Source organism: Taudactylus pleione, unplaced genomic scaffold (genome assembly GCF_031769625.1).
Source record: "Taudactylus pleione unplaced genomic scaffold, aTauple2 ptg000053l, whole genome shotgun sequence".
Classification (NCBI taxonomy): domain Eukaryota; kingdom Metazoa; phylum Chordata; class Amphibia; order Anura; family Myobatrachidae; genus Taudactylus; species Taudactylus pleione.
The window spans coordinates 33,953,573-33,968,955 of record NW_028284455.1 but is presented as its reverse complement, the minus strand read 5'-3'; the positions used below and the strand labels follow the sequence as shown (position 1 = coordinate 33,968,955).

Sequence of the window (15,383 nt, the reverse complement as noted above, 5' to 3'; positions counted from 1 at the left end):
TAATTTGTCTGTCTTTTTATTTGTTTGGATGTCTGTCCGGTCATGCATTCGGACACCCTGCACCAATTGGGATGAAACCAATGCGAGGTGGTCCAGTTTGATCCTGGCCTGGTTTTAGGGGGGTTAGGATCCCAGACGGACCTCCCATTGGTGTACGCTGGGTAGAACTTTTACCCAGGGAGTCTGTTCTTAACCTTCCACTGGATGGATTTTGACGAAAAATTCACAGAGTGGTAACACTGGATCTCAGAAGAGATGCTAGGGGGTTGAGGTCCTGGTCGTACATCCCGTTGGTGTACGTTGGTCAGAACTTTGACCAGGGGACCCTGGGCAGAACTTTGACCTGGGGAGGACTGGATGGATTTGGATGAAACTTCCCAGAGGGGTGGCATTTGGTTTGGGATGCCTAATGAAGTGGAAAGGGACCTCATGGTGGAGTGTGCTGGCAACAACTTTGTCCCAGGGAGCCTGTTCTGTGGCTTCCACTGGATGCATTTGGACGACATCACATAATTTGAACAAAAACTTTACTGAGTGGTAACTTTGGATCCCAGAAGACATAATAGAGGGTTAGGGTCCCAGTCTGACCTCCTGTCGGTGTATGCTGGACAGAACTTTGACCCGGGGAGCCTGTTCTGAGCCTTCCACTGGAAGGATTTGGACAAAAACTTCGCAGAGTGGTAAAATTGGATCCCAGAAGACATACTATGGGAAATATATATATATGTCTAAAGCAAAGGAGTGAGTGGGCGCACCATAGCGCATAAAAATTTTATTTATAAAAACGACCAGCATCCAATATCCATAAGACAATGCTTGTACCAATTTAATAACTGCGTGGACTGATTACCATGTGGTTTTATACTGCACCAGTAAGGCAAACACCTCCACCGCACCTTCAGGCACATGCCTCACGCCATCCGCCACCTTGAAAGCCACACATCTTGTATTTAAACTGTCTCTTTAGTAAAAAGCACTTCTGTGTAATCAGATTTATACTCATCTTTTAAATGATCCAACTTCTATCCTAATTATTACAATTGAAATGCTTGTTATTTTACCAGCATGTGCAATAGATCTTGTTCTTACTTGCTCTGGAGTTCCTTGACAGACTGAGATTTCCATTTTATTTACTCCTGACTCAACAATAAAGCGCATGCATATTTCCTCCCAGTAGAATGTAACCTACACTAAAATAGTGGATTCTTCTTCACATGTATAAACGTCAGTCTGGTTCTTTTCACACAGAAGCCGTATGTCTGAGAATGTTATATTGCCTAAGTATTATACAGGGCTCAGCGGTTAAATGTTCCTCAACTCATCATGTGGAAGTTGATACATTTCCAAATCTTCAGTATTATTAACTGTTGGTGCAGAAGATCCTTGAGTTTTTACGGAAAGGATCATTCTCATCAGGTATAAGTGGGTTTCCCTGTAAGCTGAGAAAAAAAACAAATGTGAGGATAGTGTGACTCTGTAGAATGACCAATTTGTACAGCAGCCACTTGTCTGGCAACATTTTCACAACCACCTTTATACAAGCTGTGAACTGTCCATTTAGAGTACGGTGTCTGAAATATTTGGTCAACATTTCTTACCAAATCTCTTCCAAATCCATGTTATGGTCCAGGGCTTCTGCCAGGAGGTTGGCTCCATGGTTCGTGATGTGATTCTGTACCAGCCTGCGGTAAACAGAAAACTGCCATTTATGTCCAGTGGTGGACAAACAACTAACCCTGACAATGAACAGAAAGCAACTGTGTGAATGAAGTCACTTATCATGGAGTACGGTGCTCACCTGTGAGCTACACCAGTGGTTCCCAAACTTTCTCAGTTCATGGCACCCTTATTGACTAAGATTTTTTTTGCGGCACCCTTAAGGTGCATACACACTACACGATATGCTCCCTGAGCGATATCGTGTAGTGTGTCCCTGGCAGGCTGTGCTCAATGTCGTTCATGACATTGAGCACAGCCGCTGAACGATATCATTAACGATATCGTTCAGCGCCGGGCTCTCTCCCCCATTCCCTGACATGCAGCAACCTGACGAGATCGTCAGGTTGGCCTGTATGTCAGCCCGATGAACGATGATGACGAACGACCCGCGGGAACGCGCGTCGTCGTCATCGTTCATCTTTTTGGGCTTAAAAATGGACGATAAAGTGGACGACTGAACGATAACGATATCGTTATCGTTCAGTCGTCCACTTTATCGCCCAGTGTGTACGCACCTTTAGCCCAAGGGATAGAGAAGAGATATTATATGTGAAACAACAGAATGTTTGTTTTCTTCCAAAGCAATTGGAAGATTGATAAGCGCTCTATAATGAAGCCTGACAGGTACCTGACAACTTTCTTAGGTGGGTAATGAAACTTTGCCCACTTGACCCAATCCATAGTGTGCCCCTTACTACCAGGCTGCGCTATAGCAGCACATGATTACTGGCAGCAGCAGTTGGAAATGTGATGGTCACAGGGAGCTGGCACACAGCAGCAGGCACAGCGGCCACTTACTTGCAGTGCTGGGACAGAGGAGCCTCTCTCTCCCTATGCAGCCAGACGTGAGCACATCCCTGTGTGACTGTGCCGTGCTGTTCTACCTTGCAGCGCTCTGAGCCCGACAGGGGGCTGTCTGTTATGGGGTGGTGTTATGGGGGCCGATCGTCCTGATCAATCCCCCCTTCACCCCGGATCCATCCCTGGTGCCCGTGTATAGAGGGTAGGGACACAAGTGGGCTACACAGTGCCAGTGTACATGGGGTGGGGATGCACAATGCCAGTGTACATGGGGGGAGAGCACAGAAGAGGCTACACTGTGTCAGTGTACACAGAATGGAGGCACAGATGAGCTGCACAATGTCAGTGTGAACAGTGTGAAGGCACAGGTGTGGCTGCACAGTGTCAGTATACACAGGGTGGGGGCACAGGTAAGTTGCACACAGTGTACTTCTTACCTGCTGTAGTATGCAGACAGCTGCTGCACAGCAGGACTCCCACTGCGATCACTCTGTAGGTAAAGCTGGCACAGATTATATTTGTGCAGAGGGTTCTAATTACACTATTCCAGTGTCCTCCTAACTCCATTGGTCCCTCCGTTCTCCGCCTCCCTGCATGGCTGACGCTAATGCCCCTCTCCTGTGACTCTGCTGTGGTCTTCCCTCTCTGAGGACTCATAAAATCTCTGCAGGACAGAGTTTGCAGCCTTCAGCACTCCCCACTCCCAGCACTGGCTGTCGTCAGGCTGATCTGTATGCTTCCAGCGTTTGTACAGGCAGCCAGCTTCACCCTCCTGAGGGTGCGAGCAGAAATGCCGGTGGCTACCGCACCTGAATGGAGCTACAATTGAATTGCTCCATCGGGCACCCAAAACAAATAGCCGCCTTAAAACAATTGAATCGCCCCCATGTTCTCTTTGAGATACAGGGTTCTTCTTTTCTGGTCTGTGCATTTGTGACAAATATTATACTTCATTACAACTATTCATAACACTTGTTTCTGAATTGTCATTTTTCTCTCTTTAATCAATGACATTTTACACCACTGTGGCTAATACTGGTCATAAACACATCAATCCCATCAGTCAGTTATGATTGTTTTATATCAAGTTATGGCAACAGATTCAATGCAATGAGCTATAGATATTCATCTTCAGCTAAAAATGTTACATGCAAAATAGATCATACCTAAGCTGACTGATGCGTGTGTAGTGTAATCGTGCCATTAATGTGCAACAGACCAGCAACTATCCTTCATTATACATGCTGTAAACAATCCAGACAGATTACAGTAGAGGAACAACTCAAAATTGTCGGAAGCAGTGAATAGTTTTCTTAATGATGAATCTCGTTAAAAGCAGATCACATAAAACCATAGTCATAAGGTTTGTCTCTCAATTGTACATATGTTATCATTCAGAAATGCAATTGTTGAAAATACAGCAAAATGGTGTGTGTGGCCAGTTTTATCATTTGTGTATGTCTCGCATGGGCTAATTTACATTAACGTATAATCAGGGTCAAAAACAGGGTCCAATCTGGCCACAAACAGTTTCTGATAGACAGAAAAATTCCCAGCAGTGGTGATTGTTTTTAAAACAGCACATTTTAAATGAGACACATTGATCAGATTTTTTTCAGACGCTATGACCAGGAATTTGGACAGAGCAACTCCCTGCCAAGTGTTTGCCTTTGTATGTGCTTAGCTTAAGAGCAGAGGTAGAGAAAGCTGACTAAGGCCCTCATTCAGAGCCGCACGTTAACAACAGTACGCTCGTTGCGTTCCGATGTTGACTAACCGCGCATGCGTCGGTGTTACACTGCGCATGTGCGTACGGCAGATTGCGAGTTTTTTTTCTCTCGTTCCTAAAATAGCGTACAAGAAGTGACATGTCAAATGTGATTGACAGAACAGGGCGTTTTTGGGTGTTGACGGGGGTGGAGATGAAAAAACGCAGGCGTGGCGAGGCGTTTTTGGGGCGTACATACATTAGCAGATGCGAACGTCAAATGTGTTTGGACCGTCTCATACGTCACTGGAACATCCGCTTTCCCTTCAAAATGCTCGCACAGCTTAGGGTCAGGATTACTCGACCACATTGGCGATGGCCTTCTCCTCCGTCCCGGGACTCAACGATGGTGCTGCGATTAATCGCGGCTGGTCAGTAAAGTAATTAGTGTTGGATTGAAAACCGGCTTGGTATGTGTTTTGAAAGCAGTTTATTGGGATAGCACAAAAGCGTACGCAGGTGGAAATCAGAGCTGCTAATGTCATGATTACACAATCAATTAGCGTACATTTTGGGTGTTTTATTTTGGCCACAATTTGTTGGTTATGGCCTATTGTAACAATAATGTCATCATGTTTTAATTAGCTCCCCTTTTTTTTGGTTTACTGTGGAATTTGCATCGCTATGTGATTTTTTAAACGTTCCTTAAAGAGGCCTTTTTTTTTTTTTTTAAGAGGGTCAGTTTTTGCCTTTAGGGCCAGGATTAAATGTAACCCATTTGTACAATAATGTCACAATACAATGTCAGTTTTTTGTTTTAAATTTATTGTTTAAACACAAACAAATTGGCCTAATATTTTTTGGCCTTTTTTTTGTGGCAAACATATTTGTTAAAATTAAAAACAAAACCCATAACTGGTAACATAAACGTAAATACCAAATGTAAAAAAATTTCACAAGAAAGGAGAGGGAAGTTTTGACCAGAAAGGAATATGAGCCAAGCACAGAAGGAGTGTGGGCAAAGTCGCCATTGCTGTCACCGTTTTCTCGCCCGTTAGGCTGGGTGAGGGTGGGCGCCAGACCGGGTCCGGGATGCCATCGGGCTGGCCTGTCCAGAGGCAGATGTTGTGGCCTCTGGACTAGGCACAGGGCTAGGCACATTTGGAGGATTGGCTGATGTTGTGCCAGAGGTGGAGGATCCGGATGTTCCGGCAGGAAGGGAGGTCGGCTCCACCATGTGCTGGCGAACGAGCTGCTCCAGGGCATCGGCGATGCGGATGTTGGCCCTGGTATTTTCCGCCAGGGCCTGAGCAATGGTCACGTTGGCCGCAGCATTTTGCTCCAGGGCCTCAGCCACCCGTATCAGACTGGCGTCCATCCTCTGCAGAATCTCCGTATGGAAATCCAATTTAAAATTGAGTTCTGTGAGGAGGCCCACTGCCTGCGAGGGGGCACGCCCTGGACTGGCTTCTGCAGGGTCCTCAGCCGGATGTACTGGTTCCTCCCCTGCAGAGCCAGCAGAAATTCTGCGGCCAAGGCTCCCCTCTGGAGCAGACTCATCCGCCTCTGTCTCTGTTAGGAAAATTGCGAAAAGACTCACAGTAGAATCTACATATTGGCACAATAGCATTTCAGAGTTGGTGACATCACAAGACTTACCTTGGCCAACATGAGGAGCCGCAAAGTCTGGCATGTCCGTATCCATGTTGGACACGCCAAACACCTCCACAGCCTGCACACACCCCTGTGCCAGCTCTTCTAAGTCTGTCAACTCCAATGACACAGGGGTGGGACCCCCACCTGTCCCCCTTGCATGCCTAGCCCTGTCGGCAAGTTTTTGCTTGAGACGATATTTGAAGTCTGCCCATCTGTGGAATGAAATTGGAACCATTATCCTTTGTTTTACAATGGGGTTTGTTTATAGGATGGGAAAGTGTTTACTTACCGCCGTTTGACATCCCGGGCTAGACGGACATAATCACCCACCCTATTGACAGCAACGGCGACCTCCTCCCACATTCTCCACTTCTGGCTTTGGCTCATATTCCTGGCTGCCTGGGGCAGGATGTCAACGCACTTCTGGATCAAAACCTCCATCTCCTTGCTTGTGAAATGTGGCTGCCTTTTTTTTTTGGCAGCTTTGGCGGGTTGACTGGGGCCAGCAGTCTCTTCCATGTCATCCTCCTCACCTATTTGGGTAAATATGCAGATTTAGCCACTTCACAACTTGCACAATATTATGTTTTAAAAGAATCATTGAGACAAAATGCATGAAGGCCTTACCGCCGGATTTTTGCCCATTGTTTCCCTGGTCTGAAGCCATGTCTCTGCTTCCAGAATGAAATCAACCAGAAATTAAATGTGATATCGTGACGTATTTATACATGCGTCCTTAGTTTGCGGCCGCATCATTGATTGTGCGTCCCTATGATTCATCCTTAATTTGTGCGGGAAAATAAACACTATTTATGGCTTGGTGTGTGTGGAGTCGAGGTTGCGTTGTTGGATTGTTGGCGGTTAAGTTGTTTGGATTTGGTTGTTTGCGGTTGGAGGATTTGGCGGAGTTTGTTTTTTTTTTGTTTTGCTACAGTTGTTTTGGTTTTCCGTTCGCATTTTTTTGGTTTATTTTTTTCCATCGTTTCCTGATTTGGTAAGTTTTGTGCAGTCTAATTTGTGGCCAATTGGTGTCTACTTCTGGTTTTTGGTTTTATATTTTTTTTTTTACACTAATTTCATCTATTTTAGTTTGTTTTGGCTTTCGGACCCAAAGACCTTTTTGTTTGAAATCTTATATATTCGAGTTGGGTAAGTCCATTTTTTTTCTTGCATTTGCGAACTAATTAACGCATTTTTGACTGTTGGTGTAGTGACTTGCATTTGCGAACTAATTAACGCATTTTTGACTGTTGGTGTAGTGACTTGCATTTGCGAACTAATTAACGCATTTTTGACTGTTGGTGTAGTGACTTGCATTTGCGAACTAATTAACGCATTTTTGACTGTTGGTGTAGTGACTTGCATTTGCGAACTAATTAACGCATTTTTGACTGTTGGTGTAGTGACTTGCATTTGCGAAATAATTAACGCATTTTTCGAGGCTTATTCATCATGTAAACCAGTTTTGCTTTTCCCTTTTCCATTTTTGGGGTCCATTTGACCCCTATTTGACGTACGGTGTGCAATGTCGTTTTCATCGATGGCCAAATGTGTGTTTCGCCTATTTTATGTGTTGGCTTGCACCAATTTGACAAACAAAAAATCACCCTCTAAATTTTTGATGTCTCATTTTTGGCTTTTTTACAGTTTATACGTATCATGACAATACCCCGGCATGTAAGCAGCTATGGATGGTATCATAAAGCTAAGTTGTTTTATGTTACTTTTGGGGGGGCTCAAAAGCCTTACATTGTAAACTTTGAATTTCAGGTAGATCTGGGGCGAATTGTTCTGGCCCTGCTCCCGGAAGACGACCAACCTCAAACTCGTCCCAGGCGTAGGCATCGTAGGCATGCAAGGCCCCAGATATTTCGAACACGTGTCACCCTTTTTGGAATGCCCGATGATGAGGTTTTAAGACGCTACCGTCTACCTCCCAAAATCATCATAGACACTCTCTCATTAATAGAAAGTGATCTTGAGCGGCAAATTGACAGTCCAACAGCAATACCACCACTGACGCAATTTATGGCGGTGTTACATTTCTGTGCCTCAGGATCGTTTCAAACAACGGTGGGAATAGTGGCGGGCATCTCCCAATCCTCCTTTTCCCGGATCCTGAGGGCAGTGATGGAGGCACTTTTCAAGCACCTCCATCATTTTATTAAAATGCCTTTGGATATGGGTGCCCTTAGTGTGGCCAAGGCCAATTTTTACCAAATAGCTGGCTTCCCACACATCATAGGGGTTGTGGATGGTACTCACATACCACTTCAGCCTCCAGCACGGCTGGAGGCAATATTTAGAAACCGTAAACACTATCACTCCCTGAATGTAATGGTGGTATGTGATGCCTCCCTCCAGATCCTGTCCCTGAATGCTAAATTACCAGGAAGTGCTCATGACTCCTTCGTCATCCGGCAATCAGGGATATGGCAGAAATTAACCAACCTACAAGCTGGTGATGCGTGGCTTCTGGGTAAGTGGAGACCTTTAGTACATAACAATGTTACGCTTGATACACAGTGTTCCTGATGTTGGCTATTTTTTTTCACAGGAGACAGTGGATACCCTTGCATGTCCTGGCTGCTCACTCCTTATTTGGCTCCCACACCAGGGCCACAAAGTGCGTATAATTCCGCACTTACAGCCACCAGGCAAGTGGTGGAGCGCTGTATCGGCCTTTTAAAAGGCCGATTCAGATGCCTCCACCGCTCTGGTGGCGAGCTCATGTATGTGCCGGATATGGTGTCTAAAATTGTGGTCCTGTGTGGGATATTTCACAACATTGCCATAAGGAGTGGTGTCCCAATGCAGCCAGAGGATGCCTTACCTGAGGATGGCCCCCCCGAGGTTGGTCGTAGGTCAGTATGTGGGGGGGCCATACGCGATGATGTGGTGGCCAGATTTTTTAGGTAAGTTGTAACAAAACTACAGTGTTTATACCTAATGTGTTTGTGTTTGTTTGCGAACATCTAATTTTGTGTTTTTTTTCTCACCATCTTCTGTTTGGTCACATAATCTTTGGCACTCCAACGCTCACTACTTCCTGCTACCCTTACCAAACCTGGATCTGGTCCTTTTGGGCATATATTCTGGAACCCATATTGCAACGCCATGTTTGTGGAATCATGTTGGCATGGTCCTTCGTCAACCAGTTCTTGATTTTTGGTTTTAATTTAATTATTTCTTGGTATGTGTTGTATTTGAATTTATCACTGTGTTCTTTTTTTGGGAGTGACCACTTTGTTTTCTCTGTTATGTTGTGAATAAATGTTTGGAGAGTGAAATGGTCTTCCTTTTTTGGGACGTTAACAGCAAGTGTAACCAGGTTAACACAAGTTACATTTGACTAAGGGGTAATCCAGTACTGACGCCAGTTGAGCTAAACTGAAATATGTTTTCAGCTTCCCAACCCACACCAAAAGGAAGCCTGGCCCAACCTTGGGATTTGTAAGATTGGCCTAAGCAGCTTGCGCACCAACTAGGAACCTGTAAAATGTAGAAATATGTAATTGACACTACACCCAAAAAGGGAAATGACATTGTTACTGTTCTGTGTTTCTTGTGTCTGTTTGACATACAAAGACAAAACACAATCTAACTTTTAAAAAAGGGAAATCCTTGCAGGAACAGTCTACTTATGTCATGCTAAACTATCTTGGTTTTGGATTTTAAAAATGAGCCAGAACGTATATTTGTCTGAATAAATTTATTTATAAACGTGAACATAAAAAAAAAAAACTACTGGCGAAGGAGGCCAGACAGCCGGTCGAGGGCCACCAGAATGCCGATTACATGTTGCCGCATCTGGCCAACACAATCCGCCACCTCTTGCCGACGCCTCTGTTCCTCTGTGGGTGAGAAAAGTGTGTGGGTTAATACAACAATAGGGAATCCACATTAAAAAAACAAAAACACAACGAAATCACTCCTAAACCTAAAAAAAAAAAATATAAAAAGGGGGTGCTGGCAAAAATACAAGGCCTATGTACAAATTCCCACAGGTGTGATATGTGTATGTTGAAATCACTAGGAAGAGGTAAAGGCAAACTGCAAAATCACCAAAAGTCAAGCCACAAAAACACGAAGAAAGGCACGACACATGATTACATACAAACAGTTTGTGCTTTAAAAAAAAAAAAAACATACCGGGAGCCAAAACGGGAGCTCCGGAAATGCCTCCATGATCCTCCTCGGAGGATCCGTCATTCCCCAAAGAATGGGGAGGAGTTATGATGGACTCCGGGGAGGGGGTAATTGGAAGAGGGGTGGGTGGAGGAGAGGGGGAAGTGGGACGGAGGGGAAGGAGGCCCGACATTTCCGGGAGAGGGTCTGGGAAAGATGGGGAGGAGTGGGGAATAGGGGAAAGATTTGGGGTGGAGTGTTGGCTGGGGGTTGGGGATAGTGGCCGGGAACGCCGTCTGGACGGACGGTGACGGCGGAGTCTTGGCTGTCCCCCTAAAATATGACAAAGAAATTGCGGTTAGTTTCTGGACAAATCCGGGGACCAAAACTAAAAAAAAAAAAACCCAAAAAATAAGCCAAATAGGAGTAGAATGAATAAATCAGAAATAGAGGGAAAACATACACACGCAGATATGAGTACAAATAATAAATAGGACAGACAGGAAAACATGCACACGCAGATATGAGTACAAATAATAAATAGGACAGACAGGAAAACATGCACACGCAGATATGAGTACAAATAATAAATAGGACAGACAGGAAAACATGCACACGCAGATATGAGTACAAATAATAAATAGGACAGACAGGAAAACATGCACACGCAGATATGAGTACAAATAATAAATAGGACAGACAGGAAAACATGCACACGCAGATATGAGTACAAATAATAAATAGGACAGACAGGAAAACATGCACACGCAGATATGAGTACAAATAATAAATAGGACAGACAGGAAAACATGCACACGCAGATATGAGTACAAATAATAAATAGGACAGACAGGAAAACATGCACACGCAGTTTGCCCCACAAACACAAACATTAAAACCACAATACATAACACTTACTTTCCAGGATCTCCATGCGAAAGCCGTTGCAGGTCGGACCACCTGCGCTCCAGCTGCCCGATGTTGCGGCGTGAGCCGAAGGACCGCAGGCGGGACCGTGCCTCCGCATACGCGGAGCGCTTCTGCCGGTTGGTCATGGGTTGAGGTTGGCTGGTGATCCGGCGATCCATGACCTCCGTAAGCACCAGCAGCTCGCGCCTGGTGAATGCGGAGGCTCTCATGATGGCAATGGTGTTTTTCTTAAAAATCATTTTTGATAAAGTGTTTAAAAATTTTCTGATTGGCTAATGTATTTTGGAAATTAACAGGAGCAATTTTATTGGTTAGTGTATGAGTCATGTGTTCGACAGGGCCAGAAATCTCTGGAGAGTTATGATAGGCTTGATGCAGTGACATGCGTAAGCAAATTTAAATAAAGAAATGAACCCAGGGAAATATGCGGGGATCCACAGCAATAGAACAATTGTTTAATTGTGGTTCACATGTTTTTTGAACAACAAAAGCGAATGTTTCATCCGTACGTATTCTGCGGGTAAACACAAACACGGACAAGAGTAAAGTTTCTTGCATTGTGTTGAAAAAAAACAAACAATTAAGCTAATTGATACATTGATTGGCATGATACGATTGAGGGAGGTAGGCAGAATAAAGGAGCAGGTAATCGACATCTGACAAGGCCACTTCCTGTTTATACTTGTGCGTGCGTTCCTTTCAAGCCATTTCGGGGATGTACGCTAGCTATTTCGTACGCTCGTTAGTTAGAGGAGGGGTCGTCAGAGATTAGGGAGGAATTTTAGATGCGAACGAAAATACGAGCGAGCCATTGAATTTAAATATTTTTGTACGTACGCCTAACGTACGTGCGCTTGCTTGCGAGTGGGTCTGAATGAGGGCCTAAAACCAGACTATATTATCTGAGAACTCACCAAAGGTTTCGAAGGGTCTTGTTCACTTTCAGCATTTCAGCAAACCTTTCCGCTACCTCATCAGAGAGATTGTTTTCTGTCATCCTACAAGAAAGATAAGTGCCGCCCAAAATCATGTCTGCAAACATGTTAGTAGTTCCTACATGAAACTAAACAGAATTATTTATAACTATAGATTTTATAACAGAATTAAATATAATGAATATACTGTATAGGTGTTTCTGACACACTAACATGGAGACTACCTAAGGGTGTAATCAAAAATCAAGATAAATTACCAAAATGTAGGCTTTGTAAATCACTGTGTTGTCATCATACTTCTACGCTGAGATAGGTGCAGAGATTGTGCCAACTTTGTAATTGTCGTGGTACTCCTTCAATTAGCCAAAAAGCTGCCACAGGATAGCCAGATGTCAGTCGCCAATCAATGCTCGCGGACCGGCAGCCAATCAGGAACGGACGCTCCTGATTGGCTGCCAGTCCGCGAGCTCTGGCTGGCTCGCGGCCGGCACCATATTTGTAATTGTAATGCAGTACACACTTCAGTCCTCTATGGCTGGCGGTGCAGTACCGCAGCTAGCCGGGCCCCCCTCTGTCTCTGCTCTCTCCGTGCCAGGGACTCTAGGCCCAGCCCCCCCCCTGATGGTGGCCCTGTATATATATATATATGTGTGTATGTGTGTGTGTATAAGATAATCTTTAGGTGAGAAGCTAAGAAAGGACAAAGGACACGATTCAGAACCGTTCGCTAGCAAGCGGCCGCTCGTTGCAGATGATGTTTGCTAATTTGTGCATTCGTATATTTGCAGTGCGCAAACTAGTAAGAACGATCGGATGTGCTCGCTCGCCCTGCCAGAACAGCCCAGTGGAATGAGTGACAGGAGAGGCCGTTTGTGGGTGGTAACAGGGGCAGGCCAGTAGTAACGGGGGAGTGGAGTTGCGGATGCAGGCGTGCCAGTGTTTTCACGCCGTTTCTGGGGCGTGCATAATTAACAGGCAGCGTCATAGTACACGTCACCTGGTTGATTTTTACATTGAACTGCTTGCAGTGCTTGCGGTAGGGTACAGTCAACGGCAAACGCTGCGGTCTGATCCGACGGTTGTATATACTTCCTGGAGATGACGTACGCAAGTGGGCGGCTAAAGACAGGCTGGTGGGAGTCTATAAACACAAAGTGATCGCTCGCCAAGACATAGTGGGCGTGCTTATGCCTTGCGTGCGAGCGGCTGCCTTGACGTCACTTAGCTGAATTATCATACGCTGGGAGTGAGTGGGCGCATCTAGCGAGCGGTTCTGAATCAGGCCCAAAGATCACTGTTTGGTTATGTGACCAGATAGACATTGCACATAAATCAATATCGTGTTACCTTGACTTAATCCAAAGTATGCATTGTAAAGAGATGTTATTGAGATGTTATTTCCAATACTCAGAATTGAGGAAACAGTGCTCCATAATGTCTATTAATATTTATGTATATTTCTAAAAATTACCTTTCTACCAGTGAATGTGCTTATTCAGGAGTTATTCTCTCAGAGAGCAGCCTATATAAGCTGTAATATGTCAGTATAGACTTAGCCTTATGCCTGGAACAACACTGACTGCAGAAGTACTAGGGTATTTTGAATGTAATCCAGTCTCTAAATGCGGAGAAAAGGGCCCCTGGATTTTCTGATGTGTTTGCTGTATCTACTGAATTAATCGACGGCTGTAGCTAAGTATTATAATAAATTTACACTTTTATATTCAATATGTTTGTTGAAGTATCTTTTCTGGGAATCCACCCATCTGGGATCTCTTTGAACCCATCTGAAACATCAGCCTGACGATGGAATAGGTGTGCATGCAGGTCTTTTTGCCGATAAACGGCTTATAACGCTCCCACAACGGCTAGGGGTAGGGAAGTTGCATCTTATGTGCTGTTTAATATTTATTGGCCCAACCTCCCGATCCCATAGAAGCCCTTATACACTGAGCTATATCTAGTACAGTGGACCTGGGGCCTGATTCAGACCATCGCGACCATCAGGCTTGCGACGAGACCCTTGCGGTAGGGTCTTGTTGCCGCAAGCCCCAGTGGACTTCCTGCACTATTAGAACAGGAAGTCCACCTACTGACATCACTAGTGGCAGGCGTTCGCATGGGAACGCCTCAGTTTGTGAAGCCACCCCCCTGCCACGCCTACAAAACCTTTTGTAGTGAGTCCCGGAGCGAGTGCTTTTTGCGCTCGCTCCGGGGCTCGCGCACACGCCGCACGTGCGCACTGGGCCACCATCGGCCCGCGTGCGAGTGCATAGCGCTTGCGAGCGGGTCTGAATCAGGCCCCTGATTCGGAGATGTACGTTAACCCGATGGTTAGCGCACTTATCCAATGTTTTGGGGTCTGCGAGTGCGCAGGACCCACTCTGCGCATGTTCAGAACGGGTCCTGCAATCTTGATTGCAGACCCCCCCCCCCCAGTCGCAGCATGATTGACATTTGTCGTCCCGGTTTTCCAGGAGGGACGAAGACAGAGTCTGCATTTCCTGGCCTCGCAAGTGACCAGGACTAGGCCAGGCTGCAGAAAGCTTCAGCTTATGCAGCCTAGCCAAAGGAGCAACCATCGTGACTGATGGTTGTGAGGGTGATCCCAGGCTGTGGCCTCGGTGGCAGCGCTGGGATCATAGATGCAGAAAGGAGGTGTCTGTTTCCTACAGACACTTGTTGCTGCTGCTGCATTAGCATTTTAGGTGGGCGCAAATGCACAGCCGCTTGTGTGCGGCTCTGCAATTCCATCCATCTATGAATCAGGCCCAGTGTGTACGGAACTCGCTGAGGCATACTGCTCAGCTGATCGGAAATGTTTACCCTAACGGCCACATGATCGCAAAGGTGTGTACCCAGCTTTAGGCATTGTCCCCAAAAGCAGGCTATATATAGTACAAGTACAGATAATATATGTGCATATATGGTGCAACACAGAAGAATTTACCGAATTTATTAAAAGGTGGCAATAACAGTAATGTTTAATTGTTCAAACATTAATAACAACTTCAAACAAGAAATCTGCCATTTTCTACTGTGACTTGGTATCTCTATTTGAGTCTATATCAGAGTTTATTTTGACCAAGCAGACTCCTACTAGTATTAACTGGACCATAACCTGTATAATAATGATATGAACTTTCCTTATTATACTGTATATTGATAACTAAAATGAAAGTCAAATCCTGTATAAAAATCACTGCACTTTTTTTTTAGCAAAACTAAAACTGTAAATGAAAAACTATAATTACCACAATATCTTAACAGATGTGTTGTGCTGTAAAGCGTCAGCGATACTCGCACCTCCTACAGTTGAAATCCTATTGCAAGCCAGACTGGAGAGAGTTAAAACATGAAGCAAATTAGAAAACGTAATACAGGTGGAGTCAGCTATCAGAAAGGATACCCAAACACCAATGAATGGGAGAATGCTGAAAACCATAAGAGCACACTTTATTTTAGACATATAGGGGGTATTAAATTCTCAGCAATGCGACACTGCA

At 45.0% G+C, this 15,383-nt stretch overlaps 1 protein-coding gene across 1 annotated transcript in view; it reads right to left on the bottom strand.

The window, feature by feature from the left end:
• Positions 1–765: 765 nt before the first annotated feature.
• The window catches only part of NOD1 (nucleotide binding oligomerization domain containing 1), a 79,805-nt gene continuing 65,187 nt past the window's right edge, over positions 766–15,383 (bottom strand). Inside the window, exons 10-13 of the mRNA XM_088463758.1 lie at positions 15,132–15,215; positions 11,857–11,940; positions 1,599–1,682; positions 766–1,439 (exon numbers count right to left, since the gene is read on the bottom strand). Coding sequence (XP_088319884.1) covers positions 1,361–1,439; positions 1,599–1,682; positions 11,857–11,940; positions 15,132–15,215 — 331 coding nt within the window. The 3' untranslated portion in view covers positions 766–1,360. The remainder of the gene's footprint in view (positions 1,440–1,598; positions 1,683–11,856; positions 11,941–15,131; positions 15,216–15,383) is intronic.